The sequence below is a fragment of the Cervus elaphus genome, chromosome 28 (assembly GCF_910594005.1).
Source record: "Cervus elaphus chromosome 28, mCerEla1.1, whole genome shotgun sequence".
Lineage (NCBI taxonomy): Eukaryota > Metazoa > Chordata > Mammalia > Artiodactyla > Cervidae > Cervus > Cervus elaphus.
The window spans coordinates 41031566-41059412 of record NC_057842.1 but is presented as its reverse complement, the minus strand read 5'-3'; the positions used below and the strand labels follow the sequence as shown (position 1 = coordinate 41059412).

At 36.6% G+C, this 27847-nt stretch overlaps 1 protein-coding gene across 3 annotated transcripts in view; it reads right to left on the bottom strand.

The window, feature by feature from the left end:
- The window catches only part of REV3L (REV3 like, DNA directed polymerase zeta catalytic subunit), a 176732-nt gene that overhangs the window by 90825 nt on the left and 58060 nt on the right, over positions 1-27847 (bottom strand). For 2 of the 3 annotated variants that reach the window (XM_043890411.1, XM_043890413.1), the window contains 8 exons: positions 26394-26583; positions 18918-18992; positions 15337-15497; positions 9552-9651; positions 3185-3279; positions 2206-2310; positions 1134-1218; positions 898-1049 (listed from right to left, as the gene is read on the bottom strand). In XM_043890411.1, the coding sequence (XP_043746346.1) occupies positions 898-1049; positions 1134-1218; positions 2206-2310; positions 3185-3279; positions 9552-9651; positions 15337-15497; positions 18918-18992; positions 26394-26583 (963 nt within the window). The remainder of the gene's footprint in view (positions 1-897; positions 1050-1133; positions 1219-2205; positions 2311-3184; positions 3280-9551; positions 9652-15336; positions 15498-18917; positions 18993-26393; positions 26584-27847) is intronic. The other variant, XM_043890412.1, reaches the window with a different exon arrangement.

Sequence of the window (27847 nt, the reverse complement as noted above, 5' to 3'; positions counted from 1 at the left end):
AGTCACCTAGGAAAACAGTTCGGCCATTTATTCAAAGTTAAACACAAATTTATCAAATGACCCAGCAATTTTTTTCCTTGGTATCCACTCAAGAAAAATGAAAACATATACCCACACAAAGACATAAACGTTCAGAACAGTATTATTCTTAAGGGCCCAAAAGTGAAAAGAACTCAAAACATTCATCAACTAGTGAATGAATCAATAAAACATATCAGTACAAGGCAATACAATTAGGTGATAAAATGGAATGAAATAATGATAGAAATCTACAGTATGGAAAAAACTAAAAACGTTATGCTAAGTAAAAAAGTACAAAAGATCACATATTTTATGATTTCATTTACATGATTTACCCAGAAAAGATAAATCTTGAGAGACAATAAAGTAGATTAGTGGTTATTTAGGGTTAGGGTCTTTTGAGGTAAAGGAACTGTTTTAAAATTGAATTATGGAGATGTTAGTACAACACTGTAAATTTATCATAAATCACTGGATTATACACTTGAAATGAGTGAATTTTGTCATGTAAATTACACCTCAATTAAATTGCTAAAAAATATAATATTGAATGAAAAATGCAAGTTGCTTAATCTATGGTAAGTAGGACACCATTTATGTAAAATTTAAAACCTAAAGTAATAGTAGTTGTTGTGGACATACCTATCTAAGAACATATAAAATCATACATGGTTTAACAATTTGTATCAACTTTAGAATGATGCTTACCTCTAGAGATTAAGAAAAGGTAAAGGAATGAGAGAGAGGTTTATGCTACATCAATATTTAGTTCTTAGGGAAAAAAATGAGCTAACTCAACTAAATACTAATATCTCAGTGCTAGATACACAGGATGTCTATAATGGTATTTTCTGTATGCTTGCAAGAAAACCTCACCTTTGCTCAACTCTGCATCTTTGTGGACTTCTACCATATTAGCTGGTGTACATGGAAGAATTTCAGGAGACAGAACCTCAGAGTGCAAAGTTAATTCAGCAGAGAACTCCTGGGATCCATCGCTGTAGTCCACAGATCCTGATAATGTTCTGCTTAATTAAAACATATCCTTTATAACAAACTACATAATAAAGCAATAAAATTAGTTCTGAGATCTATAATAAATAACCACTTACACAGAGAAATTGTTCTCTTTGAGAATTTCCTGAAGTCTCTTCTGAAATTTTTTTTCACTTTCTGTTGCTGGCACAAACCTGCGATCTTTGAATTTTAAAAGTTCATTAAAAAATGTAGACAGCAAATGAATGAAATAGTTTCTTTTTTCCTAGAGTATCTTTTAAAATGGTAGCAATTTCCTATATATGACACAAATAACACCACCTAAAAATAGTCCTATTATAAATCAAGCAAAAAAGAAATGGTTGTTACTGAAGCTATAAAATTAAGCACTTAAAGTCATTTCAAGATTAAGTTCTATAAATTAAATATAAAACAAAAACATTATTTTCTATCTAAAAATGTTATCACATACCATGAACCTAGAAATTTTCCCTTTATAAAATATTTCTATTTTAAAAGGCATAAAAGGCATTCAAAATTTATCAAAGGATTTTTAGTGTCCATGAGATTATAACACAAATTTTAATTAAACTTTAGTGTAGGCTTACTACTGTATTCCAAATACATTTGCCTTTTAAATTGTCTTCTATTCTTTTACCTTTGTTTAATAATTTGTTGTATCCATCGCATTTTAAAAATTTCTTCCAATTCTTTTTGAATGTACCAAAGTTTAGTAAAAAATCAAATTAGTATTTTCTTTGGAGATGTACAAGTTAGTCAAAGTCAGAATTTATGATATACCCAGAGAAATAATTTGGGGACAGAATTTCACGGGTTACATTTTCAAAGCTTAATGAACTAAACAGTGTTTCTAAGTTGGGATTCATGCTCTTCTGTAAGTATTCTATAGCTCATTTGGAAATGCCAAGGTTAAAACATACTAGAGAATGAAAAAGGAGAAAAGGGTAGAATGAAAACCAAGGCCAATGAAGATGTCAGTTTCTTATAAGAGACAATGAGTGACACTTTGGACGCGAAGAATAATGAAAATAGGAAGAAAAATATGCAGAAAATTTAAATGTAGTTTGGAAAGCAAAATCTAATGTCAAGGTAAAAATTCAATGGCTTGTACTTTTTCATTAAAATATCCAGTTAAAAAAATATCATCAGAATACATTAGGCTTGTACCTTGTGATTCAGGTTGACTAATTTGAGAAGTTTCATTTCTATTTCTTCGCCGTTGCTTTTCATCTTCCCATATGGCCTGTAGACCAGGGTTTCCACCAATTTGAGCTGTAATCACAATAATACTTCAATATGACAAGGGTCAAAGTGAAAAATACTTGTTTAAAAAAAGAGAAATCCATACTTTAAAAAAAAAATAAATGTTGCCTTGAAGAAAAACAATTACCTATTCTGTGTAATAAAACAAATTATCCCAACCTACATTTACTATATTACTCCCTTTTTAGTTTCCTTACTAGTTCCCTAAAACTCCAGCAAGTGAATAAGATTCAAACATTTGATGATAGTCAACAGACCCAAAAGTCCCCTCCCTGGTACATAATCTGAAAATAAAAAATTAGAAGGCTGCTGCTGCTGCTAAGTCACTTCAGTCGTGTCCGTCTCCGTGCGACCCCTTAGACGGCAGCCCACCAGGCTCCCCCGTCCCTGGGATTCTCTAGGCAACAACACTGGAGTGGGTTGCCATTTCCTTCTCCAATGCATGAAAGTGAAAAATGAAAGTGAAGTCGCTCAGTCGTATCCGACTCTTCACGACCCCATGGACTGCAGCCCACCAGGCTCCTCCATCCATGGGATTTTCCAGGCAAGAGTGCTGGAGTGGGGTGCCATTGCCTTCTCTGAAGAAGGCAGAGCATAGTAAATTCTTTTATAATGGCTAATTTATTTATTTAGTGTCACACTTACTTTAGGTTTATGTCTATACAAACAAACTCATATGAATAAAGCATAAATGAAAAAATGACTATCTCATCAGGGGTACAGAAAAAAAATCTTCATAATATTTTACATCTTCCTTTAATTTCACTTCCCTAGTGATGTTTTCTTCCATACTTTTTCCATTCTTTGGTCATGGATTTTTAAAAATAAAAATATACATTAAGAATAACTGTGTTAAAAAAAAAAAGAATAACTGTGTATATACCTTCAATGTCCAATCGATTTAAGATATCAGCAGCTACAGCATCCACTTCTAATTCACAAGTACTCTGTGGTTCAACACCTTCCAGTATTAAAGAGCTGTATTAAAGAAGTATCAAAAGACACAATAATTATGTAAGAGAAAATTTTCTTAAGATTTTTCTTAAAAGATTTTTCATGTTTAAAGGGTAACCAGAAAGCCAGTGATATTTATCAATTGATAACTCTATTGAGATCTTTTTGGGATCATTTTACATACTTTGGATCATTATATTTTATATAAAAGGAATGTACAGGGCTTCCCTGGTAGCCCAGTGGCAGAGTCTGCCTGCCAATGCAGGTGACACGAGTTCAATCCCTGCTCTGGGAAGATCCCACATGCTGTGGGGCAACTAAGGCTGTGCTCCTCAACAAGAGAAGCCACTGCAATGAGAAGCTGTAACTAGAGAGTAGCCCCAGCTGTCTGCAACTAGAGATAGCCCATGAAACAACAATGACCCGGCAAAGCCAAAAATAAATAATACATAAATACATAAAATTATATAAATATATAAAAGGGAATATACAATGTTTCAGCATGTGGGTCATATCCAGAGCAAGCTGGTTTTAAGACAGTAGAGAGACAAGAGAGGGGACTCATCAAAAACCATACACATATGCAATTACTTGCCCAGAGGCATCTATCTCACCAATTATTAAAAAGATGGCTTTTAAAAATTAAAAAAGATGGTTTTTAAAAATTAGGAGGAAATATATAACAAGAGTTGAGGGGAGATACACATAAAAGTGGGCAAGTGATATTGCTCTCCCTGCCTTCAACAACTACTACTGAGCTGGGGAATGCTTTAAAACTTTCTATAACATGAGAATTGCGAAACCACCCAAGTCCAGTATTGGGATCACAGCTAGGAAAAGAGGTGATACCATAGGGTCATGTTTTAAGAGAAACATATTAACAAAACTCATTCTCCATTGTCCATACCTAAGAAATTAAGTTTATTTTTTAAAATTTATTTTTTATTTGAAGGATAATTGCTTTACAGAATTTTGTTGTTTTTTGTCAAACCTCCACATGAATCAGCCATAGGTATAAATTTTAATGGAACATAAGCTATTAATTTGTTAAAACAAAGAATTTTCATAATTTATCTATACACGTATATAGATACAGATATACAGACACAGCACACATATATCTTTTTACCACTGAGGAGGGACATGTTTGTCAAACTATCACAGTATATCCATCTCTTTAAGTTTCAGAAAAAGTAATTCTCAATACAGCTTGTCTAACTTAACAAAATAAGTTATGCCATGAAATGAAAAAAGTAACAGATAAAATAGTTTTGGCCAGTAGTTTTCTCCTTTATACTGTTTCACAATTTTCAAAGAATTATATTATAAACTTCAAGGGTGAATTTTCCAGGAGTAGATCATTCGTGACAAAGGGAGGAAATATTTAAAAATGCAATTTCACAGCAGAAACTTAAAATATTTCTTGCCCTTACTAAAAACTACTTCGGACATTCAGAATAGGAGGTGTTACTAGGGGAAGGGTGTTGTTGCTGATCAGCCGCTCAACTCTGTCCAACTCTTTGCGACCCCATAAACTGAAGCAAGCCAGGCTTCCCTACCTTTCACCATCTCCTGTAAATGAATTTCCTCAAACTCATTGAGTCAGTGGTGCCATCCAGCCGTCTCACTCTCTGTCATTCCCCTCTCCTCCTGCCCTCAATTTTTCCCTAGCATCAGGGTCTTTTCAACAGGTCAGCTCTTCCCATCAGGTGGCGAAAGTACTGGAGCTTCAGCTTCAGCATCAGTCCTTTCAATGAATATTCAGGGTTGATGTCCTTTTAGGATTGATTGATTTGACCTCCTTGTAGTCCAAGGGACTCTCAAGAGTCTTCTCCAGCACCACAGTTTGAATGCATCAATTTTTTCAGTGCTCTCAGCCTTTTTTATTGTCCAGCTCTCATATCCATACATGTCTAAGCTTCCCTGGTGGCTCAGACGGTAAAGAATCTGCCTGCCATGTGGGAGACCTGGATTTGATTCCTGGGTTGGGAAGAACCTCTGGAGAAGGGCATGGCAACCCACTCTAGTATTCTTGCCTGGAGAACCCCCATGGACAGATGAGCCTGGTGGGTTACCGTCCATGGGGTCGCAAAGAGGTGGACACGACTGAGTAATTAAGCACAGCACGTTTGGCCCTTTGTAGGTGAAGTAATGTCTCTGCTTTTTAATACGTTGTCTAGGTTTGTCATTGCTTTTCTTCCAAGGAGCAAGCATCTTTTAATTTCATGGCTGCAATCTCTGTCCACAGTGATTTTGGAGCCCAAGAAAATAAAAGTCTATCACCGTTTCCATCATTTCCCCATCTATATGCCATGAAGTGATGGAACCGGATGCCATGATCTTTGTTTACAGAATGTTGAGTTTTAAGCCAGCTTTTTCCCTCTCCTCTTTCATCTTCATCAAGAGGCTCTTTAATTCTTCTTCACTTTCTGCCATAAAAGTGGTGTCATCTGCATATCTGAGGTTATTGATATTTCTCCCCACAATCTTGATTCCAGCTTGTGCTTCATCCAGCCCAGCATTTCACATGATGTACTCTGCATATAAGTTAAAAAAGCAGGGTGACAATACACAGCCTTGATGTACTCCTTTCCCGATGAGTAACTAGTTCATTGTTCATGTCCGATTCTAACTGTTGCTTCTTGACCTGCATGAAGGTTTCACAGGAGGCAGGTCAGGTGGTCTGGTATTCCCATCTCTTTAAGAATTTTCCAGTTTGTTGTGATCTACACAGTCAAAGGCTTTAGCGTAGTCAATGAAGCAAAAGTAGATGTTTTACTGGAATTCTCTAGCATTTTCTATGATTCAATGGATGTTGGCAATTTGATCTCTGGTTCCTTTGCCTTTTCTAAATCCAGCTTGAACATCTGGAAGTTCTTGGTTCACATACTATTGAGACCTAGCTTGAAGGATTTTGAGCATTACTTTGCTATCATGTGAATTGAATGCAATTGTGCAGTAGTTTGAACACTCTTTGGCATTGCCCTTCTTTAGGAATGGAATGAAAACTGACCTTTTCCAAATCTGTGGCCACTGCTGAGTTTTCCAAAATCGCCGGCATAGTGAGTGCAGCACTTTAACAGCACCATCTTTTAGGAAGTAGTTTTCAGAAATTAAAAAACTGCTTTCAGTAAATAGAAAAAAGAACATAGAGGGGTGGGATACAATGTGAAGTGGGCAGGAGGTTGAAGAGGGAGGGGACATATGTTTAACTATGGCTGATTCATATTTATATGTGGAAGAGACCAATACAATATTGTAAAGCAATAATTCTCCAATTAGAAATAATTTTTTTAAAAATTAAAATAAATTTGAGCCTGCAAATACATGTAGGCCATTCATTTTAATTATGAAAGGTAGATAAGCCATACAATGGTTATTAGGCAACTGTACCTCTCTGAATATTTCTATTCACAGCTTAACACAACAGACCCACAAATTACAGTCACTGAAGGGTTAGACATCTGTAATTTAAAAAAGTCTCTTCAGATCATTCTGATGGGCAGCCAGGTTGAGATTACTGCAGTGGATTTGACCTTTGTGAATTCAACACTCTGGCAAATGACTGAAGGTCCATGATATGTGGTAATTTACAATGAGTCAGCAGGGCTTCCCTGGTGGCTCAATGGAAAAGAACCCGCCTGCCAATGCAGGAGATGTAGGTTCAATCCCTGGGTCAGGAAGATTCCCTGGAGAAGGAAATGGCAACCCATACCAGTATTCTCACATGGGAAATTTCATGGACACAAGAGCCTAGTGGGCTACAGTCCACAGGGTTGGGAAAGAGTTGGTCATGACTTAGCAACACCACCACCACCACAGCAGGTAAGGCTAGTAGACTTGCAAACTCAGCACTCTCATCTCATTGCGTTTGTTGCTATTTGTTTCATCCCTTGAACTAATGTTTGTGAAGGAATAGAAAACACTTGGGGTTAAAAAAAGGTACCCAGAGGAAGGTGCTCACAGTGGGGGTAAAAGTATTACTAATAAAATTTAAGAATACTGATTTGGCAAAAATTTTTATAATGTTTCATTATTTGCATTTGATGAAATGATAGATTTTCATGTTTAATACAAGAAGCCTAAAAGTATGGGACAAAAATATATAGCCAACCTACATTTATTATAAATTCTAGTTCTGAATACCTTGCCTAATTTCACTAGTTTGCCATTTCATATCTTTGCTCTGTACTGTACTGTGCTCAGTAATTTCCAACTCTCTGTGACCCCATGGACTACAGCTCACCAGGTTCCTCTGTCCATGGGATTTTCCAGGCAAGAACTAGAAAGGGTTGTCATTTCCTTCTCCAGGGGATCTTTCTAACCCAAGGATTGAACCTGTGTCTCTTGCACCAGCAGGCAGATTCTTTACCACCGAGCCAATAGGGAAGCTCATCTATGCTTTTTAAAAGTAATAATTCAAACTTTTCATTATCATACATAGAGTTCTTTAAACTAACTCCTAACCAGTGAAGCTTTACTATATAGTCTTACGACCTAACCAGAAAGATGCTTGCTGAAAAAGGCTTCCAATACAAATAAATCTTGATTTGAGTTGATCATGCAAAAAACAACTTCCTAAATATAGAACTTTGAAAACCAATGGATCTAGTGAGTAGGTCAAATCCTTGGGTTAAGCTTACTTGTTCCAATTTTAGAGAGATAGAGGAACAATACCACAGGCACAAAAACGAGCCAGAAAACAGCTTGTCGGTCACTTTGTTCTGGACTAATGAGAACTTGAATTTGATGCATTAAATAACACTCTCTCGAAAATTAATACCATTTCAACACAATTATAAAAACAATTCTGCTGTATCTGAGGACCCTAGAAGTACATATGTATGTATATGTGTATGACTTTACCAAAAAGTCCTGACATTTGCTAACTGAATCCAGAGGTTAAGACAAGTCACTGTCCACTTGGAAGTCTTTGAAGTCTCATTCTGGCATAATATTAGTCATAAATCAACATACTTCTATCGTTATTTAATGAGAGTCTTAATGTTAGGTCTTAAAAAGCCAAAGTAATTCTATAATATGGAAATTCTGTGAAGAACATATTAGTAATTTAAACTGTATAAATTAAGCTCTAAACAAATATTCTTATGACAGCTTATCTTCAACCGATTAATAAATTCACATTTTATCATGAAATAAAAAAAGTCATTTAACCGACTACTTCTACTTTGCATCCTTCATTAAAAAAAAAAAAAAAAGCTTAAAACTTATCAGGTGACATATATGTAGTGAAAAAGAGGATACCACACCACCCCATCAATGCCCAAATGATCAACAAAAGAATCAAGAAAGCTTGGGCAACAACTTTTTGGTATAAAACAAAAATCCTCTACTTTTATGTAGATTAAGATATTATGATAATTTTGACAGGTACTGATTATATATCTACTTTATAATAGGGAAATCTAAGCCTTTGGAATATTTTACCTTCTCCAAGAGTCTAATAAATACTAAACAGTCAAAAGAAATGACAAATTGTATTACTCATGTACACTACAGTAACCTACTTTTTTTCTCACAAATATTCAGAAAAATTTAGGAGTTATTTTTATTAAAAATATTTTCCATTTAGGATTGATTGGTTTACCTATTGATTTAAATATTTATTTCCTGGGCCATGTAACATATGGGATCTTAGTTCCCTGACCAGGAATGGAACCCCCCTGCAGTGGAAGTCTTTATCACTGGACAACCAGGGAAGTCCTGCTATTTAGGTTTTAAATTGCTTTTTCATTATATGATTTTTACTTGACAAGTTGTGTGTGTGTGTGTGCTTAGTCACTCAGTCAAGTCTGACTTTTTGCTACCTCATGGACTGCAGGCAGCCAGGCTCCAATGTCCATGGGATTCTCCACACAAGAATACTAGAGTGCGTAGTCATTCCCTTCTCCAGGGGAGCTACCTGACCCAGGGATCAAACCCAGGTCTCCTGCATTGCAGGTGGATTCTCTACTCTCTGAGACACCAGGGAAGCCCACTTGACAAGTTGTAGGATGTCAATTTAGAATGTACAAACAAGATAGATGTTGGAGAGAAGTATAAAAACTTATATTCAGATTCTTTTTATTAATTAGGTAATAACTAGGTATATTTTTAACCTATTTTCATAGTTTATTTTTGAAATCTATGATCCATGTAACATACTAATGTTGAGATTTGCTTTTTTGATAAACTTACAAAGAAACAATTATAAAATAAATTATGCTAACCACTGATTTCTGAATAGAGTAGGACTTATGTACATAGTTTTCTTTTCCTTTACAACATCAACTAACCTTGGTATTTCGCCTTCTTCCCACCGAAATAAAGTAGCAGTAAGGGAATTTTTTCCTGGTAGCCGATCCTTGCAAGACCCAGTTGGATGCAATGGATCACCTAGAAATAAAAAGGCAAAAGGGTTAAGTTCCACTTTCAATGTGCATATAGTTACTCTTTAGGTAAATTAGTATACAACCCACATGACTAGTTCCTAAAACTGTATCCTAAAAATTCATAAACATACTGGAAGGCATTTGCATAGTGGAGAATAAGGATTCCAAATGGAGGCCGGGGAGGGGGGAGTATCTGCAATACATGGATATGGAAGAGAAATGGTCACAATACTTTTTTTTTTTTAATACTCTCATACTAGAATAAAAGTATGATATATTTAAACACACTATAGCGATAGGTGTGCTTAAAACTTCATTTAAAAAAAAAACTAAGAATTTTTGTAGACTTTAATCTAAATTCCTAGGGTATTCTGTATGAGCCTCAACTAAAATTCTAGTAGAAACCAGATTCCAGATAAAATTCAAAACATACTTTAATACTAATCCTTGAATAAAAAGAAAACAACACAATGCATTCCAAAAGTAATGGCAGTAACAGCGAGCGGAAAGCTGGGGCAAATGCAAATATAATTTGACCAGTAGCTGGAGAGAACTACACTTCTGCTTAGTTATCCCAGATGCATAAACAGAGTCCAGGGGCCATGCTTTGGAAATGGTCTCTAAATGTTGGCAATCTTTTTGTGATCTCTTACGAGGAATTTAAATTTTCAGATAAACAAAGCTTGAATGAGTGCCAAAGAAAGAATCCCAACATAAAGCATTTTTTTAACTTCTCATTTTATATTGGAGGATATCTGATTAACAATAATGTGTAAGAAAGACACTAAATTTGCAAACCTCTTCAACTAAATTTAATACTTATTTGGTGAGCTTGATCACAAAATTATGTAATTAATTAGACTTACCATCTTTGCTACTTTAACAAAACATGTATCAAACCACGTAAGTGGTTCTATCTACCTTCAGAAGTTTTTGAAGGCTTTGGTGTTATGTGACAAGAATATTTATATGAAATACTTTTTAAGTTGTAAATTACAAAACAATTATTTTCTAATAAATTTACATGAATGAATAATCTACATGTTTACTAATTACCAAGTTACCTATCACAGTATTAAAATTCACACTTTATCTCCATTTTTTGCATTATTTTATTTTATAAATATATTTGTCATTCTTTTCAACTCTGGATGTTAAAAATGTAATATAAAGTCACTATGGAGAACAGTAAAAAATGCCTCTGATCTAAAAAATATTTAGTCTAAGTAAGTACTTCTATATACTTCACTTTAATAATATTTCCATTTCATTTGACAACTGAGTATATAACTAACACAAAATGGTATATGCATACATAATACTAAAATTTCTAAATATTTTTCACTTTTAAATTTACTTTCAAAAGACTACATTATAGATTACATTATCTTGTTTTACAAGATTAAAATATTAAGTTATGCATATATATTTATAATAAGTTTATTGTCCATTTAATTATATATATGAGATAACATGATAAAATGTAATACAAAAAATAAGTCACCTACTCTTTCCATTTCAGTATAATCTTTAATCTATTTTTTTTGAACAAAACAAAAACTTGAAGGTTTATTTAGTAATGATAAATTAAAACACAAATTTTATTTCATCATACTTGAAATTTCTCTTTTAATTTTCCCCAAAGAAATTTCATAAATTTCTGCCTTCCAGTTGTACCTTCCAATACTCATCTAACTTTTATAACTAAAGTAAATGGCTTACATATATTTGCTAATTAAGACTCTTCTCATGCCTTTTCAAACAAACTTTTGTAAAAAGGACATCCTTTTCCTATAAATACCTCCTGCACATTCTCTAATAAAACATTCTCCATTCCTCAATCCTTCTTGTACTCCCAGCTATATTTGACACTGATAACCAACCTGTTGTTCCCCCAATAACCTTTTTACTTTGGAAGAATTTTAGATACAGAAACGTTACAAGGATAGTATGGTTTCTGAATACTGCTTATCACATCCTTCCCACTGTTAACATTTTATGTTACCACAGTACATCTGTCAAAGAAACTGATACAGGTACATTCTTATTAACTACTACGCACTTAATTTAAATTTCACCAGTTTACCCACTACTGTCCATTTTCTGTTTCAGGGATCTAAAGGAGGATACCTCACTGCAGTTAGTTATCATGTGTTCCTAGTCTCCTCTGCTCTATTTCTCAGTCTTTCCTCATTTTTCATGACATCAACAGTCACGATTACTGGCTAGGTAACCTACAGAATGTCCTTCAATCCGGGTTTGTCAATGTTTTTCTTATGACTAGATTGTCATTATGAGTTTTCGTGAAGAATACCACAATGAGGTATTTTTATGAAGAATACCATGATGATCACACCGTAAAAGTGGGGACATGATATCCAAATAACACTATATCCAATGACTGGGGCTGCTGACCATCAATACTTGGTTAGGGTATATTTTTACAGATTTGATGACTGTAGAAAATTATACCACCATGCAAGTAACATGCAGAATAATTCATCTGAAAAGTTCCCCTATATATTTGTTTTGTAATCAATATTCTACTCTTCTCCAATTCTTGGCAACCACTAATATATTTTCCATTTCTGTAGTTTCATCTTTACCAGAATGTTACATGAATAAAATCATACAATTTGTATATGTCCCTGGTTGCTCAGATGGTAAAAGCTGTCTGCAATGGAGGAGACCCAGGTTCGATCCCCAGGTCAGGAAGATCCCCTGGAGAAGGTAATGGCAACCCATTCCAGTATTCTTGCCTGGAGAATTCCATGCACAGAGGAGCCTGGTGGGCTACAGTCCATAAGGTCACAAAGAGTCAGATACAACTAAATGACTAACACATATGCACATACAACTTGTAGTCTTTCAGGTCTGGCTTTCACTTAGTAAATGAATTCAACTTTCATCAATGCTATAGGAATCAATATCATGATGTGTTTCACTGATAAACAGTATTCCACTGCACTGGTATATAACTGTTTATCCAAGGCCCCCACTGAGTGGACATCTTGGTCACTTTGGATTTTTAGCAAAAGCCATTATAAACATCTGCATACAGGTTTTTGGGTGGACACAGGTTTTCTTCTCTGCACTGGGGTATAGCCAGTTGACAAACAATGTTGTAAGAGTTTCAGGTGAACACTGAAGGGACTCAGCCACACATATACATGTATCCATTCTCCCCCAGCTCCCCTCCCATCCAGGCTGCCACGTAACATTTCGGTGGACTTACGTTTTAAATCACTGGGGAAACATACAGAGTGTAATTGCTCGGTCCTATAGTAAGTCTGTATTTTACATTACAAGAAACGGGCAAACTGTCTTCCAAAGTGACTGCACTATTTTGCCTTCCCACAAGCAATGAGTGAGAGCTGAGGTTCTCATTCTTACCAGCATTTGTTTACTGCTAGTTTTTTGGATATTATCCGTTCTAATAATGTGTAATGGTAGTCCTCTGTGGTTTTAATATGTATTTCCCTTAATGATATAGAATGCTGAAAATCATCTTTTCCTACATTTGCCATCCTTGTATCCTCTTTGTTGAAATTTCTGTTCACGTCTTTTGGCCATTTTTAATGGGGCTGTTTGCTTTCCTATTACTGAGTTTTAAGAGTTCTTTATATATTCTTGGAGAAGGAAATGTCAACCCACTCCAGTATTCATACCTGGAGAATCCCATGGACAGAGAAGCCCTGTGGGCTACAGTCCATGAGGTTGCAGAGTTGGACACGACTGAGTGATTAACGCTTTATATATTCTAGATATAAGTATTTTATCAGATGTATAATTTGAAAATATTCTCTTCCAGTCTGTGACTTACCTTTTCATTTTTCTAATATTACTTTTTATAGAAAGTTTTTAACTTTAACAAAATCAACTTGTTTGGCAGATTTTCTCATTGTTTTCTTCTAGAAGTCTGATAATTTTACATTTAAGTCTGTGATCCATTTTGAGTTAATGGATGTGGAATGTGTCTGAGCTCTCTTATTGTTATTTTTTTATTATCTGTTCGTCTGGTTTTTTATTTCCTTTTCATTGCCTTGGGTCTTCTTTGCTGTGCCAGCTTTCTCTAGTTGCAGTGAGTGAGGGCTACTCTTCATTGTGGTGCATGGGCTTCTCATTGCAGTGGTTTCTCTTGTTGCAGAGCACAGGCCCTAGGGCGTGTGGGCTTCAGCAGCTGTTGACTCACAGGTCTAGCTGCTCTGTGGTATGTAGAATCTTCCTGGGCCAGGGATTAAACCTGTGTTCCCTGCACCGGAAGGTGGATTCCTAGCCACTGTACCGCCAGGGAAGTCCTGGGCTCTCATTCTTATTTATGGATATCCAATGATTTCACCACCTAAGGCAAAGTTCTAGATTTGGCAGTCTTTTTTAGTCCCAGGAGACTCAAACTGGGCTGAAACGCCTCAAAGTGGTTCCACTTCCTACTTTGGGCATATCTCTTTTGAAACCCTACCTCCCTCTGTGGAGGATTCCAACCTGTCCAGCAGGTCCTGAATTGCTGTTTCTAGTTCCCTCACCTAGTAAGGCTGTCTGAACGGAGGCAGCCAGGATTAGCAAAACCCCTCAGGGCAAAGGCTGTTTTCAGCATTCTAGTTCCTCTTTTGGCCAGTACTTCTTTACTGTTTACAATCTTTGTGATACATTTAAGATAAAACAACAAAAACAAAAAAACCTTACCTAGCTCTTAAATTGGTTTTTGTGAGAAGATGGATCCTATTAACCTAACCCATCATTCCAAGGGAAAAAATCCTCCCTGGTTATTTTTCAGAGCACAGCTTGGGTATGGCAGAAGAAGTGCAAACAGTTAAGCCAAAAAAGAACAGCTGGTAAACAACAAGAGAAAAATATGCAAACTTTTGGTTTTAAAATAAGTTTGGCAATGAAAGAAAAGAAAAAAATCATAACAGAAAGGACAACAGAATTGCAGGAAAAATGCTGGTTTTACTTTATCTTAAGTAGAAGAGAAGGAATCCAGCCAGAATAAAATGCAAAAGATGCTAGACTATTTTAACCAGAAATTCTATTCCTAGGTATATGCCCAAGAGAAATGAAAACATATGGCTATATGAATATTTGTACATTAATGTTCATAGCAGCATTGTTCATAATAGCCAAAAGAAGGAACCCCAGATGTCTGTCATTGATGAATCAGTAAACAATGTAGTATATTCACACAACAGAGTATTAGCTGGTTGTAAAAAGGAATGAAATACTGATACATGCTATGACATGGATGAACCCTGAAAACATCAGGCTAAGTGAAACCAACATATGATTCCATTTAAATGAGATGTGCAGAATGTGCAGACATAGAGACAGAGGGAGATTAACCATTGCTAAGAGGTGAAGGCATGGGAGGACTGCAGGAGATTGCTAAAGACTATAAGGGCTTCCTTTAGAGGTGCTGAAAAATGTTCTAAATTTGACTGTGGTGATGGATGCACAACTCTGAATATATTAAAAACCAGAGCTGTCCATTTTAAACAAGAGAACTGTAAGGAATAAAGGTGTTACCAAAAAATATTGAGATTCTTTTCCTGATAAAGTCTAAGATATTTTTGCATATTTCTTTCTATTCCTTATCCACTCAGCACTTACTTTTAAGTACACATTATTTTATAAATCATCAATTACATAATACTTGTTTCAAAGCTTTAATTTGAACTCGTGAAATTAACCTTACTTTTCCTCCTTGCTTTTCGGAACTTGACAGCAGCCAGATTTATTAAATTCATTCCATACAGATTGTAGTCAATGAAGAGCTGCAGGAGGTAGGGAATATGCGCTTCATGAGGCTGATAAAATTTATTCATTATGGCTCCACTTTGCAAAAGTTCACATATCCTAAATTAGAAAAAAAGTTATACCATAAAATTATGTTTCCTAAAATGTTAAGTGAAATAATGGTTATACAAATATAGAGAACAAAACATTACCACACAAAATTTTCATTTCAATTTTACTCAAAATTTATTTTGGCAACTGAAAGTTTAAATCAAGTTTTAAAGTAAGCTGTAAGCTCTGAGAGAAAATGAGAAAGAATGTCTTAAATGAAGAACATTTTGACTTCTAAAACCAATTTAATGCTAACTATACTGAAAAAGCTAACATGTCCGAAGAAAGGCTTTTAAGATATATTTTTCTTTTAAAAATCCAGAAAAAAATTTTGAAAAGATTATACAGTAATTCTAAAAAGAGGACAAATGACTCAATCCACCACACAGAGATGTTACCACTTTTGGTATTTTTCTTCTCTGAGTAATTTGTCCTTCATATTGGGGGTACAAACAATAGGCAATTATAAATAACATAAAGTGCTATGCAGGGGGAGTATATAAAACATCTAGGAGGGACAATAAGCAGACTGCAGTTTCTGCATAGCCTTCTTGGAGAGAAGTCTCTAAGCAGAACAATGAACTAGAAATACTTTTTCTCAGACGAGAAGGACCATTTCATCCAAATAAAACTGCACATGTAAAGGGTCACAAGAAAACATGGTTATTCAGGAACTAAAACCACTGAGTGAGGCTTAGTGACAGAGGCTATGGTGGTGGTGGTGGGAGAGTAGAGAGGTAATGAGGAGTCAGATCACGCAGAGCCTACTAACGCATTTGAAGAGGTAGTAGAATTTGCCTGTCAAGTGAAGACAGCAAGAAAATTGAAATGACCAGGTTAGCTAAAGAAAGCAAAACACTAGAGACAGAAAGTGAGAGGGTACTGTGAAAAAAGGAAGATGATGGTGGCTTTAACAAGGATCAAGGAAATGTAGTGATTCAGGAAGCATATGAGGAATAAAATGGTCAGGCCTTGATGACTAATTAGATGCAGAGGGTGAGATAGAATATAAGTTGAGGATAATACCTAGGTTAAGCAGCAAGTTGGTGGTGCTGCATTTATTGAAACAGAACAGATTGGAAGAAAATAGGTTTATTTGTGGATTTTTATTTGGAGAAGGAATAAAGACAAATTTGGCTTTAAACAAACTCAAGTTGACTGGTTTTAGACAAACTGGAGGTATACTGGAATGTTCAGGTAGATTTCTATGAAAATATTAGAAATGAGTAATAAAGATGAGGTTAAGGATAATTTTATTAATAGATGAGAGATAGCAAACATATTTTGAGGCACTGTGTATTAGGCACAATTGTCTAAACTTAGGTGCTCTAAATGCTTAATCTCAAGTAATATTACAAAACTATGGTAACTACTATTATCTCCATTTTATAAACAAGGAAGTTGAGTCTTAGATCAAAAACATACCCAAAGACATACAAATTAAAAAGTGGAAGAGCTAAAATTCAACTCCAGTTTTTTCTGACTTAAGCCCTCTTAACTATAGTGCTATTCTATTTATCCAATAGATGGTCTGATACACTGATCAAGAGCTCTGAAGGAAAATTTAAGCTATTGATACACATTTGGAAGCCAAATGCATCTGGATTAAAACAAAAACCATGGCAGTACATAAGCCTGTAAAGTGAGGGGAACACATACAGAGAAAAAGAGAAATGACCAAGACAAAAGTCCAAGCACCAACCACATATATGTTAAAAGAGGAACCAACAAAATGATATAAATATGAATGACCAGACAGGTATGAGGAAAACTAGAAAAACGTTTACACCAAAGCAACCTTATTTTAAGGTAGTGTAAGCACTGATGGACATGAGGTCAAAAGGTAAGAGGTGTTAACTGGATTTAACAAGACTGAGGTCGTTGATTAAGGCAGGCAATTTGAGTGGAATGGCTAAACTGGCGAGCAGAACTGGAGCTGAGTTAAACAGCAAACGGGAGGTAAGATACTGGACACACAAAGTGTAGCTAAATTCTTCCAGGAGAGCAGCTGGGAGTATGAACGACTCTGAGTGTGAATGTGTGCATGTGTAAAGTTAACTCTTATTATTGTTTAAATGGTGTGGAAAGGGAGAGGGGATAACTGATAGATGAAAGGAAAGGGTCAAAAGGAGTGGATCGTGAGCTTTTTAAAGGTAGGGGTAAATCTCTTCTGCCCTAATAGGCAGTGAGAAGTAGAGAACAGCTGTGAATAGATTTTAAGAATCTCTGACAGAAATTAAAGAGCGCTTTATTCCAATGGTTCTCAAGTTTTTTAGCCCTAGGACTCCTTTTCATTCTTAAAAATTACTGCTAGCATCAAAAAGCTTTTGTTTATGTGGTTTGTATCTATTGATAATTACCAAATCAAGTTAAAACAGAAAATTTTAAGAGACTCATTTACTAATTTAAAAATAGCAATAAACCCAAGATACATTAACATAAATAACATTGTTTTATTTAAAAAAATCTGTATTTTTCAAAACAAAAACAATTTAGTGAGAAAAAACAATTATTTTACATCTTTGCAAATCTGTTTTAATAGAAGACAGCTGGATTCTCATGTCTGCTTCAATTCAATGTATTCTGAAATACTGTTTCATTGAAACATATAAAGAAAAACCAGCCTTACACAGATCATAATTGAAAACAGGAAAAGTACCTGAATAGCCTTTTCAGGTAAATGTTGATCTTTGTTATTATTACATGGACATGCAATGGGGATGGTGGTTTCTTAAAGTTTAGCAACAACGTGGAAACCATATCAATGAACTTTTTGTTACATATGTAACTTTTATGTTACAATGAACTCTGTTACATAAAAATCTACTGATCTACCTAACACTTTATTTTTACCCATGCATAATTTTCTAATGTCTTGCCCTCGTCATTTGGAAAATATACATTCACTAAGTTATATAAATCTTCTAAATGGTAATATATTTCATTAAACAATATGGAAAAATGTTAGTATCATCACCTATCTCATCAGGAAAAAAAAAAAGTACTGAAAAGGGGTTAAGTAGAAAGCTTTCACAGTAGAAAGCTCTCCCACAATGGCCTCACTCTCACACATTTCTCCTTGCTTTGAAACTAAAGAACAAATTTCTCTTGGTATTAAACATACGGTCTGGCTAGCAAGGTACTAGGATTATACAAGGCAGTCAATCACCCCTCTATCAACTTCTACAAATTCACTAAATTTAAAGCAGAAAAGAATCAGTTAAGGGGTATAAAACAAGGTCCCTTACCCTTAAAATATCCTTCCTACAGTCCAAGCTATGGATCTCTCTCTCTTTACACATATATGTACATATTTTGGACTCTTTAATAGTGCTACAAACTATACAGGCCTTTCTTCTAGATTTTCTTTTTATTATTAAAATACTTAAGTGATAGTTGTTCATATTTTTATTTCACTTATCTTTTTACCTTTTCACCATTGCAGGATTGTAAAGATAAATCTTCATAAAGTGTCTTTCCTTCTCATGATAACCATAAAAAGGCCTGAAATACAAGAAATAGATACTTCAATTTATTTTCATCAGAGATGAAATAAAGCAACTTACTGCCCTAATTGGACTTAGCTGGCCTAATTACTTATATTGAACATTATCAACCACCTCCCCCAAAAAAACAAAACAAAAAACCTCCAAGACTTTTCAATTAAACCTACCACAATGTCCTATTTCATAACACACGAAATCTTGTTACTTCTTTTAAAAAGTTTAAAAATACCACTTTAAAAAACCTGGGGATAAAAAGGAATAGCAAACTATTTATACTTTAATTTCAACCATCATGGCTCCATTAAAAAGTGGCTCTACTCAGGCCATGCATGTGAAACACAGACCTTCCTTCTGACACTTTCCCCCATTTTTTTCTGTCAGAAACTAAAGCTCTTTATCAACAAAATTCTTTAACTGACAAAGGATACAAATTGCATTTGTATCTCTTCTCCTTATTTGTCTCTATTATTAATTTGAACATCAAAATTAATTTTACAACTTCACTAAGGAGAGACAACTTACCTGTTATACATATGTACATATGTGTGTGTGTGTGTATAAAACACACACCCAAATCAAATGAAACTGAAAACTGTGCAGACACAATTTAAGAGATTGAAAAGATCATGGCCTTACTAATAACCTATTTATATTGAGGCTGGGTTCAATTCAGGGTATCAGTCAGCTGCAGTGGGGAAAGAGAGAAGCAAAAATCTGTATGACAGAAGGAGAAACAAGTCCTCAATGCAAGAAGGAATAAGTTGAGCTATCATGTTATATTATTTCAGGAAGATCTGAAACTCTAATAAACATACTACCATTTTCAAAGATTATATAATCAGAAACAATATGTAAACAGGTCTGAATTTATAGGCAAAATAGAAAGTATTTGTCTAGAGTTTGTCTATAAATAAGTAGTTGGTTAAATCTTTAGGTGGATAAACTCAGTTTCTTTTCATTAAAAAAAATATGTATTTTCCCCTTATGATGGGCACTAGATAGAACTTACCCTCATTAGAATACCATTTTCTCTCTGTCATGTCTGATAGTGTAGTAGCCCTCAAGTATAGAAGTTGACAACACAGTCATTTGAGGCATATTTAAATAACTTAAAAAAAATAAGCTATTCTAAGCCTTTAGGTCAGAATCATCTGTACGTTTTCTGTAAAGGAATTTCTATTAGAAAGAAAAAGTCTTAAAAGGTCTTTGTCTCATTCTTGCCACTCACTTCAATCTTTTTTTTTTTTTTTTTTTACAGAAATTGACCTTTATTTATTGTACTAAAGTCTGTTTAACTTTTGATACAAAGGAAGGTTTTAGTACAGAAAACCCCAGTCTGTCCGAACAGTACCCGTGCACACTGTACCATCTCTGTGCCAACCCCAGCCGCCCAGAGCAGTGGCCTCGCGGGTGCCAGCGAAACCCCGCGACGGCCTGCGGTTGGTCCCAGCTGTCTGAGCCAGAACACGTGTACCTGTGAAATGAAGGGCAGCACTGAGACTGAAACGTGTCTCCTTGCGAACAACTGTGCAAGAAAATATATCCCTTTTTAAAAAAATGTCAGTATGGCTAAACTATAATCTAGTGTCTAGAATTACAAAGAATAAAATGAAATCAGCGATTTCTTGCTAGTAAAATGAAATGTTAGGAACAGTATTAAAATAGAGGTCCTACCCCAGTGACACTTACCCGGAGCCCCGTACAGTACCTATTATTAACAGGACGCACAGTTTAAGGAGGAACCACATCAAATCTTCAGCCAGGAACATCTGGCATCAGATGCGTTAAAAAACAAAACAAAACAAAACAAAGACATCCTCGTGGAGCTCTGCTCATGTTGCGAGAGCTGAAGCCAAGACTAGATAGATCCCAGTTTCTCTTTCTTGAATTTTAACAGTGACCACATTGATCCTTAAGCTTCCGTAAGAGCTCTCTATTCAGAGTCTGAAATACGAATTGTTTTTAGATCAAACAGAGCTGATGTGCCTGCCCCACTGTAAAGCATTTGGGAATTACTCTGCAAAATCTGCACTGGTAAAGGCTGTCACTATTCACAGAACCTAAGGAGGACCCAGTGGCACGTCTCAGCCCCAGCCTGACACCCTGCCCAGAATTGGTTGTGTCACAGGGAACCCATGAAGCTCTGAGGATCAGAGAGAACGCTGGAATCATGAACACAGGTGGATGAGAAGCAAGAGGTGGCAGAAGGCAGAAGACGACGTCTGAGGGATGCGCCTACAAGACGGCGGAAGTCGCCTTCTTAGGTGCAGGAGGAGAGCACGCAGCCCCACGAAGGCACTAGCTCCGAAGCAGCCGCAGTCACAGGGGCCTTCCAGGAGAGGGGCCCCCGAGGAGCAGGGCGTTCATCAGAGCTCTGGTCCCCCTGACAAGAGCCTCCCGGAGCAAAGCGGCCCCCAGAGAGGTTCCAGAGCCGTCTCGCTGAAAGCGGGCAGAAAACCAACATGAAAGCCACAGTGAGGAGGAGGGCGGGGCTGGGCAGCGGCAATGTGGAGCCGTTCAAGTAAACATCAGCAACCGAATACTTAGAAAAGGCTTGTAAACTTGTGATCTGAAGGGTTCTCTTTGCAGCATCTCTGTTGAGCTGGCTACAAGGAAGGTTGGTGTCGAGTCCCACACCCCACAGTCTCTGTCCTAAAGCACACACATGTGGGAGAAGCACAGTCCGCTGGCCGGGGTCCGGATCCCGTCCGTCTGTGGCCTTCCATCTACAGAGGAGGTGCTTCTGGAGCCCTGGTTCAAGGATCCCTCCCCTCCATGTTTACACACAGAGGTGTCTATCTGTAGTCACTGCAAAGAGCTGCGCCGGGCGGTGGGGCTGGAGGCCAAGCTACAGCCGTTCCCAGCGCTGTGCTCTAGAGAGGGCAGGCTGGGATCCACAGGACTTTATTTTGCTCTTGATTGACCACGGCCAAGATCTGAGTGCAAATGCTCGACAGGGCTCCTCCCTGGACGACCCCTGTGAAGTACCTGCTGTACTCCTGTTCAATCTTCTGAGCCGTCTCAAACTGCTCTTTGGAATGCCTCTGAGTCACCTTGTCCTTCAGGTAGGTGGGGTCTCTCTGCTCCTTGATGTGCTTGGCGCTCTTGTAGTGGATGAAGATGACGATGGGGTAGATGTGCATGTGGTGCAGTCGCTCGATGGCGCACTCACTTCAATCTTATCTCATACCCACTCATCTTTTTTCCTCCAGCCATTCCAAACATTTCAACCCCTTCTAACTTGATCCACTTTCAAGTAACTTGCCACTTCCTCTGCCTGTAAAGTAAGTTCTGCCCTGAACCACTGCAAGGCTTACTTTCAATCTGCAGTCAGGCCTTTGCTTAAACTCACCTCCTCTGAAAGGCCTGCACTGACCCTCATTCCCTATCCCCGACCCTTTACCCCCTCTTCAAAAAAAAAAAAACAAAAAACCACTTCCTGTCCAGTTTGATGCTGTTCACCCCATTTTTGTTGCTATGAAGGGTGAAAGATACATGAATGATCTCATTCTCTTTCACTAGCAAAATTCAACTCTTTATTCCTCCTGCTTTGGTATTTTTCATACACATAAACATAGCTCTTTGTCTAAAGATATAGGGGTTAGGGACACTTTTAGCCAGATAAATGGAAATGAAGAGTTAAATCTGCACTGGTGTGGTCCATGTTATCCTTGTTTTTGCTAAAGATTTTCAGGCTTTGACAGTTAGAATCTTATAAATTTCAAAAGCTGAATACAAGACTATCAAATTTCTACAATTCTTTGTAAATCTAGGATTCTGCTTTTCTATGTATTCTGCCTCAAAATATAGCCTGGACATTCTATAAACTCAAGAGAGTTTAGCTTCTTCTAGCCAAGAGAGTCTCTGTATAATTTAACCTGGAATCCTTACTTCCTACTGCAATCCTTACTTGCTACTGTTGACTTTACTTGATTTTGCCGAAAGAATTTCTCAACAGGGAGACTCTCTGGAAGAAAGAAAGTAGAATGGAGCAGAGTCTAAGGTAAATATGTTTATATTTAAGTCTAAGGTAGATATGTTTATACTTTAAAAGTTGCACCTGATAATTGGAGTTAGTTTTTTAATATAATAATGAGAAGGAAAATGATAGTTTAAAACACTTAATTAATTTAGACAGACTAAGAATCTTTTTATAGATTATTTTCTAGAATCATGGTAGCTAAGTGGCAGGGAACCCCTGAAATGAGCCTAAGGTCATGGTCCTTCCTCTCTCTTAACCTAGCTTCAGGATAATGCACAGTCTAGGAAGACTGGAATTAAGTTCGTACAAATTTTAATTAGACAGCTATATGCAACTTTGTCTACCCTAAGTACACACGCAATATTGAAGGAGTAAAGGCCTCACAGAAGCTACGACGCATGGTAAGGGGGAAGGGGACCTACATAAAGAAAACAAACAAAACATCAGAACAGGAGAAAAAAGAGAGAAGCAGTCACAAATTAGACTAAATAGCTCATCTTTGCCTCCAGGTTTCTAGATTTCTATTAACTGCTCTTAAAAATATGGCTATGCTTTTAACAAATGCCCATCAAAAATACAAAAAGGTTGGTGACTCATTATTTGTTCCACTAGGTTGTTTGGAGATTCAACTTTGAAATGAGAATATGTATAGCAAAGTCCTCAGAAATCATTAAACATAAAAAATGTAGAATATAAAGCTGATGATTATCTTTAACCTAATTGTTGCTATCATAGGAGGGGTGTGAACCTTCACCTGATTCATTTATTCTATCAAATAGTTATTGAGCCTTCTCTACTAAGTGCTCAACACCATACAAGGTGTAAGGGATATAATGACGGACAAACATGGTCTTTTTTCTCATGAAACTTACATGCTGGTGCGAGAAAAGCATAAGAACTAATAAACAAAAAATTAAAATAACTGGAAACTATAGTAAGTACTCCCTGGAGAAGGAAATGGCAACCCACTCCAGCGTTCTTGCCTGGAAAACCCCATGGGCAGAGAGGCCTGGAGGGCTACAGTCATGGGGTCACAAAGAGTAGGATATGACTTAGTGACTACAACAAGAATAGTTAAGTACAAAAGGAAACAAAGAACGGGCTAAAGATACAAAACAAAAACATCAACCTATTTTAAGAAGGGAAGTCAAAAAAGTTCTCTGGAGAGGTGAAGGATTTGAAGTACTGGAGAAGGGTAGAGCACTCGAGGAAAGCAAATTGCATGTACAAAGGTGGGCAAGAGCTCAGTATATCAGAGAAACTGTAAGAAGTCCAGTGTTTCTGGATGGAACAGAAACAGGCGTCTAGCTAGGCAGACGATAGGTGTCAGATCAGGCAGGCGTCAAATCACATAGGCTGTGGTTAGAAGCTTAAATTTTATTCTATAAACAATATGAAGCCACTCAAGGATTTTAAATGATTTTAAAAGTACCCAATTTACATTACTTCTGTAGCTCTGGGGTGAGATAAGAACAGAAGAAGAAAACTCAATTAAAAGGACACTGGTAGTCCAGAGGAAAACCTGGATTCAGGTGGAAGTAGACAGATTTAAGATGGATTTCATGGAGATACATTCAACTCATATGTTCCAGTATTAGCTCCAAACTTTCCTGCCAGCCTGCTCTATCTGCACCAACTCAAAGTTTCACAGTCATCCCTGATTTTTCTCACGAGCCTCATTCAATCAGAGAGCAAATCTTGAGGATTCAACTCTCAGAATAGATCTAGAAGCTGACCAGTTCTCACTACACCCCTGCTACTACCCTTGTTCAAGCATTCATATTTTCTCACCCATATTAATGAAACAAGAGTCCTAATGTTCTCCCTATTCAACTCTTGTGCTCCTACAATCTATTCTTTACACAGGCTAAAGTAACCCTTTCAAAGTTAGATCATGGCTGCTCAAAATCAAATAGCTCAGAACAGAAACCAATGGCCTTAGAATAGCCTACTTCAGTGGTTCTCAAGCTTGAATACGCATCAGAATCAGCAGCAAGACTCACAAATTTCTGAGCCCCACAACTAGAGTATATGATTCATTAGGTCTAGGATCAGAGCAAAGAATGTGTTTTTACTAAGTTCTCAACTGTGTTAGTCTGAAGTCCTTCAAGAAGTTCAAGTCTAAATAAGCAAGAAATTAGTGGAAACACCTGTGAAAGAATATGAGGAAGACCTGACGAGAGAGTGGGAAAGCCACCAGACTTAGATACAGGTCCGATCTAAGTGAAGGGGAGAGAGAGGGAAGATGAGTGGAAGTGTCTTCTATTGCAATGTGAGTCTACTGAAAGTTCAGAAAGGCTCCCCAAGTGTCTCCCACAAACAGGACTGTCTCAGTATTCTTGTTTTTCAGTTCTCCCACTTTACTGCTCCCCACCCGTCTCCCTCCACCCTCGTGCACACGTGCTCAGTCATGTGACCCATGGACTGCAGCCCGCCAGGCTCCTCTGTCCATGGACTCTTCCAGGCAAGAATACTGGAGTGGGTTGCCATTTCCTTCTCCATGTCTTAGTATTCTTACTTGCTCAGCCACTGGGTGGGAGAAGCCTATGAAAAATGGCTTCAGCTTACATGGGATGATAAATGGATTTCAGCGCAGTAGCTGGGGCCATTGTTCAATTATGTTCCTCGTATTTGGAGATCTGATAGTGCATTCTCATGGTGTCAAATCAGGTAAAACGGATTCTGGGGATCCACTGGCCAGCATGATTTCCATCCTCTTGTATCTCGCTCATCTCCTTTTGTCCACTCTCCTTTCCCTCTGCTCCAGTCAGCTGGTCTCCATTTTGTTCCCATCCCCCACCTTCAAGTCTTTGCTCAAACGTCATTTACCCTGTCAATGACACCTTCCCTGATCACCCTATAGAAAACTGACACCAGTCTACTTCTCTAACCCACACTAATGATCCTTCTTATCTTGCTCTACATATTTTATTGTACAGCACTAAGTATCACGTAATAAGTCAATAAATTTATTTCATATTATATTCACTGGTTATTTCCCATTGGTTTTGCATTACTACAGTGTAACTTCCACAGGGGCAAGGATCTTTGTTTTGTTCACCAGCATATCCCAAGCACCTAGAAGAGTGCCTGGCACATAAAAGGTGCTCAGTAAGTAGTTGATGAATGAATTACATCAATTTCTACATTAATGTAGAAATGATGAATTTCTACAGTTCTAGGAAGCAGAGAAGTGGAAAAAGTTAAAACAAAAATCACTGTTAACCATTTATCTTTCATTGCAATAAAAACTGATTTTAAAAGGTTATACTAAGAAATTTCATCCCAGTTCCATTAGAGTAGAATTAAGGGAAAAATGAACAGAGTATATCTGAATTGGATATATTTTCTTTTAACTGGAATAACAATATAAATACAAAGAAATAGAAATTTAAAAAGATGTTATCATATACTTACATTCCCGATACTAATGACACCTTGAACACGTGCTGAGCAGTGGAAGATGGATTGCCTAAAGCCACATTAAGTGCTCTGTCCATACTGAATGCCATCTGAGACAGATAGCTTTCTGGCTGCTGTCCATAACCATCATATGGCACATAGAGGTAAGGAAAGATGCCATGCAGATGAAGACATGTCTTCTGACCTAAAATGTAACACACATTGTAAAGTTTAGACTGGAGATGCATTTTAAAACCTTAACATTACAAAGCTCAAAATACAAGTCCTTTAAATGGTCTAATGACAGCCCAGCTTATCTGAGGGAAGGGCTGAAGAAACTAACCCATAGTTAAAGCCACCTGTATTGACTATATCTCACAACAGAACATTTGGAAGCATTTTATAAATATAAGCATTAGAGTATGGTTTAAATAGTAGTTTTGGTGAAAATATGTTGGAATACTTCATCTTCACAATCTAACTACTTTTATGTACTTCACCAAACTGCCCTATAATACCACATAACACAGTGTTATGAAGCTTACAAAAATTCACTGAAAGTTTACTAAATAAATCAGTTAATGTCTATCTTCACATTCCAGTGGGTGGAATTTTGCTATGGAGAGGGGGTAGTTGGGAAGAGCAAAAATGAAATTCTGCTGTTAGGAAAAGAAAATCAAAACAGACAAAAACAAAAGACAATCCCTACAGATCAATTGTCTCTAATGGACTTCTGGATATCTAAATTGCACATTTGGTGAAGTGGAACAGGGAAGACACAATAAGGGAAAAAAACAAGCATGCACACTTTCCAGGAAGTCATCATATTAGGCAAGGTGCAGAAAGGAAAAAAAAAAAGGTGCAGGAAGGGCAAATGGTGCTGATTTGCCAACAAACAATCCCATACAGCCATGATGAGGAAGGTCATGTGAGTGAGAACCCACTAAACAAAGTGCTACAGAAACAGTAATGTATCCGTGACAAGGTTAAGTAACAAAAAGCAGATGCACTATTACTCTCATGAATCTGGCAGGACTGTATAAAAGCAGTTCCTGTCCTCAGAACATTGTCCCTTGTTCCCCCTGGGCATGTGCCATTTGTCCAATACAAACACAGAGGAAAACAGCAGTGATGGAAGAACACACCCATTTTCTCATTCTGTCGCTATTATGTACTGCCCTGCCAACACTATCCTAAGGCTTCTCCCCCACCTCTTATCCCACTCTTGTTTCCTGGCTTTTTCTTTCTTCAGAAAAGTTTTTGTTTGATCACTATTTCCAATTTATAATTTAGAGAGATTTACATAAAATACATACAAAAGAGTTTCATGTTCTGTTGATATCTTGTATTTATAATTTTTATAGTGAATAATATGTTTGTCTTATTTTTAAGGGACAGCTGTAACAGAATTAACAAATAAATCTGGAATAGTTATAAAGTGTAGCAAAACTGCAAAGGTTACATTAATG